Below are 5393 nucleotides of genomic sequence, written 5' to 3'. Positions count from 1 at the left end.
AAATCCTGTTTACAAACAAACAAAGGAAAAGAAATGTAGTTTTTTTTCTGAGTCTAGCATACTTCAATTACTACATTTTTCTGTCTATTCTCCTTCAAATGATCTAAGTTTGTTCACATATTTAAATAGAACACTGCTGTGTAAATATACATGCCATAATTTATTTGTCCATTCATCCAATGACAGGCATTTATAAGAAACTGGATATAGCATAGGCTGCTCTCAGACTGGCCCTGCAGCGATAACCTTGAACTCTGGTCCTGCACTTCTGCCTTCTGCACTCCCTATGATTCCGGGCACGGACCACTGCACCCTCCCATCTGATTCTCCTCCAATTCTTAAGCCTATGATTCTTAAAAACCATGTTTGTAAAAAATATTAAGATGGTTAGGCATTATGGTCATCTCCCTGTGAACTTGGGAGCCAAAGTCAGGGGAATTCTAGGTTACCCTGGATAACACAGGAGACCCTGTCTCAGAGAACAAGAGGCACGCATGGCCGACCAGGAACCCACCAACAGGAACTGTCATAACCTGTCCCGTGCCTTCCTGACATGGGGCACACAACACATAAACAAGCTATCAGACTGCACTAATGAAGAAGTTAAGCCACTGCACTGGGCAGGACGTTCACACTTGCACTAGCTTCTCTGACCTATTTCTCTGTTATTTCAATCACCCAGTCCTCACCAGTATCCCCAAGTACAGGATTTAATCATCTTTGCCTGCTCATAGTCCAATGAGAGGCACCAACCAGTCGAGTGTCTCTGAGTTCCTCCTCCTGGGACTCTCCAGGCAGCCCCAGCAGCAGCAGCTCCTCTTCCTGCTCTTCCTCACCATGTACCTGGCCACTGTCCTGGGGAACCTGCTCATCATCCTGGCCATCAGCACAGACTCCCGCCTGCACACCCCCATGTACTTCTTCCTCAGCAACCTGTCCTTTGTGGATGTCTGCTTCTCCTCCACCACTGTCCCCAAGGTACTGGCCAACTACATTCTTGGCAGTCAGATCATTTCCTTCTCTGGGTGTCTCACACAGATGTATTTCCTTTTCATGTTTGTGGACCTGGACAATTTCCTGCTGGCTGTGATGGCCTATGACCGGTATGTGGCCATATGTCACCCATTACACTACACAACAAAGATGACCCATCAGCTCTGTGTCCTGATGGTGGCTGGATCATGGGTCACTGCCAATATGAATGTCCTATTACACACTCTGCTCATGGCTCGACTCTCCTTTTGTGGGGACAACATCATCCCCCACTTCTTCTGTGATGTGACTCCCCTCCTTAAACTCTCCTGCTCAGACACACACCTCAATGAGTTGATGATTAATACAGAGGGAGCTGTGATCATGGTCACCCCATTTGTTTGCATTCTGATCTCCTACATCCACATCACCTGTGCTGTCCTGAGAGTCTCATCCCCCAGGGGAGGATGGAAAGCCTTCTCCACCTGTGGCTCCCACCTGGCTGTGGTCTGCCTCTTCTATGGCACCATCATCGCTGTGTATTTCAATCCCTCAACTGCCCATTCACCTGAGAAGGACACAGTAGCCACTGTGTTGTACACAGTGGTGACTCCCATGCTGAACCCCTTTATCTATAGCCTGAGGAACAGGGACCTGAAATGGTCACTACGAAAACTTGTCCACAGAAGTACCTTTTCTTTTCAGTGACAATGTTTGGAATGGTCTTGTTCCATACCACAATTCCGAGTCGAGCACAATTCAGCAACTGTACTCTGCTAGGCTCAGTCACATTACAGTTTGATTCTTGTTTCTAGGGGACTCTCATTCACCAGGTGCCTGGGTATATTTACCAAATGGTGGGGATTGGTCTTGTAGGCATGGAACTTAGTACATATTCACAAAGAGCTCAACGACCTGCTGTATTCTGCAGTTATTCATATTGACTATAAAATCATTCTGTGTGCAGGTCAGGTCCTTACTTTTGTATGTCAGTCTGTCTCTCTTGCTGCATGACCATATGATTGTGAATGTGTGAATAGAGGACAGAGGTCAACCTTAGGTGTCATATCTCAGGAGCCATACATCCTCTTTTTGAGACAGTGCCTCTCAGGGGACCGTAGCTCATCAGTCAGTCCAGTGCACCCCAGGATCTTCAGGTTCTCATCCCCTCAGCTCTGGGATTACAAAAGCACTCAACTGAGTTCTGCCTTTCACATTGGTCCTGAGGATTAAATCAGACTCTTAGGTTTAGGAGGGAAGTTGCAGACTGAACCATCAGCTGTTTAAAGAATTATTATTTTTGAGCTAAACATGGTGCCACATATAGAGGCAGATGGATGTCTATGAGTTTGCGGCCAGCCTGGTCTACATAGAGAATCTGAGCCCAGCTAAGGCTACATAGTGAGACGTTGTCTCAAGTACATACAATCAAAAAAGGACTTATGTTTGTTATTTCAGTGTGTGTGTGTGTGTTAGTGTGTGTGTGCATGTGTGTGTGTGAGTGTGTGTGTAGTGTGTGTGTGAGTGTATGTGAGTGTGTGTATAGTGTGTGTGAATGTGTCTGAGTGTGTGTGTTAGTGTGTGTGAGTGTGTGTATATGAGTGTGTGAGTGTGTGTGAGTGTGTGTGAGTATGTGTGTGTAGTGTGTGTGTGTGAGTATGTGTGTGTAGTGTGTGTGTGTGTGTGTGTGTGTGTGTGTGTGTGTGTGTACCTGCATGGCATGGGATGTGAGGTGGAGGCTAGAGACCAACTTTCAGGAGTCAGTGATCTCCTCTTAACTGTGTGGGTCTCAGGAACCCAACTCACATGGTCAGTCCTTGTGGCAAGTGCCTTTATTCCCTGAGACACCTCACTTGTCTCTGAGGGATGCTCCTGTTAGCAGGTCTGTTTGGGTGATAGGTGTTACACGTGAACTTGCATATTGACATCACCTAAGGATATAATACAGTATACAATCTCCACACTGAACACATCAGTCAGGGGCTCTGGAGGGAGGGGCAACATGGAAAAAGACCTCTGAGGTGTTTCAAATGACCAGTGTGCATGGAGAGGATTTGCCTCAGCCTCCTTTGTGTGTCCTCCATTATGGCCTTCATAGAGGAGAGAACTCTTTTCAGTAAGAACATTTCAGAAGTCCCAGAGAGGACATTGCTTCAAGTTCCCAGAGATGAGGAGCACTGAAGCTGGGACCCTTCAGGAGCATCCTGATTGGCTGTCACCTTGGGGCTGTGCATAGCTGAGGTATGTGGGACATAAAGTAAGGACTCCAACACTCATTCTCTCTACTCAGATGCACTGCCAGATCTCCTCAGATCATCTATGCTCTCGTGATCCAAGTCCCGTGGTACCCCTTCCTGCAAAGCCTCTCTTGGAGTTTTTTATTCTGTCTTCACCATAAGACTTCCTTCCGCTGATGAGCAGCCTCTGCCCTCACACTCACTGCTCTCTGTGTCCTTAAGCAAAGGCAACTGTCAAGTTTAGTGAAAGGAAGGAAACCAGCAGCAGGGAAGGCAGAGAGACGAAAGAGTACAGCCTGAGCCTTTGTTTGCTTTCTGGCTGGGGGCATCAAGGTGAGCCCTGGGCTCTGCCTCTGAGAGCCATCTCCTGCCTTTGCACATGTCCTGAGAATGGCGACTGAAAGAGGCTTTATTTTGTTGTTGTTAAAGAAAATGAAGACACGTATAACCAGGAAAGGAGAAATATTTCTAAAGTCCCTTCTCCAAGCCACCTGACTCTTGTGTCCTTCGTCCAACTCCTCCTTCTTCAGCACAAACACTGTTACTTGTGTCTTTTACCATATGTCAATTAAGATTTTGTGATGCCCTTAAAACTTCTCCAAACCACATTTCTTTGAGGAGGATGACGTTTGTGTGAGTGTCTTGATGTTTATAGTATCCTCCTTTTTTGGAACATTTTAAAGAGAGGCAAAAGAAAACAGCACCACTTAAGTTTGCAACTGGTCCCAGATTTGAACTCTCTTTTACTGTCCCAATATAATTCTGTGCATGGAATATCTTTTATGTCTACTTACATTTTCATCTAACATTTTTATTTATGTTTAACAAAACGTTTCAGGGGAATTTATTTATTTATTTGTGCAAGTGTTATGCTTGGATGCATGTATGTGCACCAAGTGCCTTGGGCCCATGGAGACCTGGAGCTAGAGTTCCAGGCAGCTGTGAGCTACCCTGTGGGACCTGGAAATTGAATCCATAGTTGTAAGAGCAGCAAGTGCTCTGCCCACTGAGCAGGCCCTCCATCCCCCATCTAACATTTTACTTGTAATGAGATCTGACACCAGGAAGAACAGCTAAGCCTGGTTGACTGACTGAAATCCTGGCATTGCCCAACCTCTAGGCTGTGCTGTGACCTCTATACTAACATTGTTTTATCCAGGACCTGGATGAACCGACCACTAGGTGTGCTAGGTACTCTACTCATGACTTACATTCCAGCCCACCTTTATAATTATCTTCTGATAATATTACTTTCTCTCTCCACCTCTTTCTCACTTGGATTTTGGTCAGGCATTCAGACCATTTTTAAATTAATAATCCTCTTCTATTACTCACTTAATTGCTAAGATTGAAGGCACATGGCATATCATAAGACTTTAGTGGTTACCCTAAAAGAATGTGTGATCATCCACATTTTTTTTTTGTGGCACTCAGTAGGTAAGTACAGAAGGATCAAGAGCGTGTGCCGGCTCTGCTATAGCAAAAGGTTGAGGACACTTCTGCTGCAGGAGATCCGGTTTCAAAGCACTTGCAAAATGCAATTCAATCCTGGTGTGTAGTTTCTCACGTTCACTGCTCTTGTGTATATTAATTAAAAACAATCAGCATTAATGCTGGCTAGGCCCACAGTGTCGGTCTGTTCCCAGCCTGGTACATAGCCCGAGATGGAGACCACATGTTTGCCCTAACCAAAGTGTCTCCCACCAACACTGGCTCTTCTCTAGATAGCTCTCTTGGTCCCTGGTGGCTCTGTGGGTGTGCTCTTGCCAGCCTGCATTCCGCTCATTATCTTTCCTCTGGAGTTCAGTCCTTTCCCCATCTTCCTTTCCCAAATCCTGGCCAAATTCCACCTCGGATACGTTTTTTTCCCTCTGGTCTACCCTAAGTTCTTTCCTTCTGGCCCACCTGAGTCTCTGTGAAATGGAAAACACCAGACAACCTTAGTTTAGAATCAACAGTTAACACAAGTGCTTGGCGAGGAATCTATCATCCTAAATTCACCAACTATTCTACGTTAGAAATCTTTCGGTGTCAGATCCTGGTGGATTTTAACAGTCCTCAGCCTACGTCTTGTCTGCTTTGCTCCTGCCTCTCCATCCATTAGGGTGTGTTCCTTTCTCCTGTATTCCCTTGTCCTCTTGGACCCAGAAGGCCCCCCCCCGCCCAGTAAGTGACTTCTTGTCA

General features: G+C 45.9%; 1 protein-coding gene across 1 annotated transcript; it reads left to right on the top strand.

Moving 5' to 3' along the window:
- Positions 1-738: 738 nt before the first annotated feature.
- On the top strand, positions 739-1680 carry Or1f28 (olfactory receptor family 1 subfamily F member 28). The gene is given in 1 exon segment (NM_214831.1): positions 739-1680. A coding segment is annotated over 1 exon segment (942 nt).
- The last annotated feature ends 3713 nt before the right edge of the window (positions 1681-5393 follow it).

The sequence above is a fragment of the Rattus norvegicus genome, chromosome 10, assembly GCF_021556685.1.
Source record: "Rattus norvegicus strain SHRSP/BbbUtx chromosome 10, alternate assembly SHRSP_T2T, whole genome shotgun sequence".
Classification (NCBI taxonomy): Eukaryota; Metazoa; Chordata; class Mammalia; order Rodentia; family Muridae; genus Rattus; species Rattus norvegicus.
Note: the sequence above shows the minus strand (reverse complement) of the source record. Positions and strands in the feature narration are given on the sequence as shown.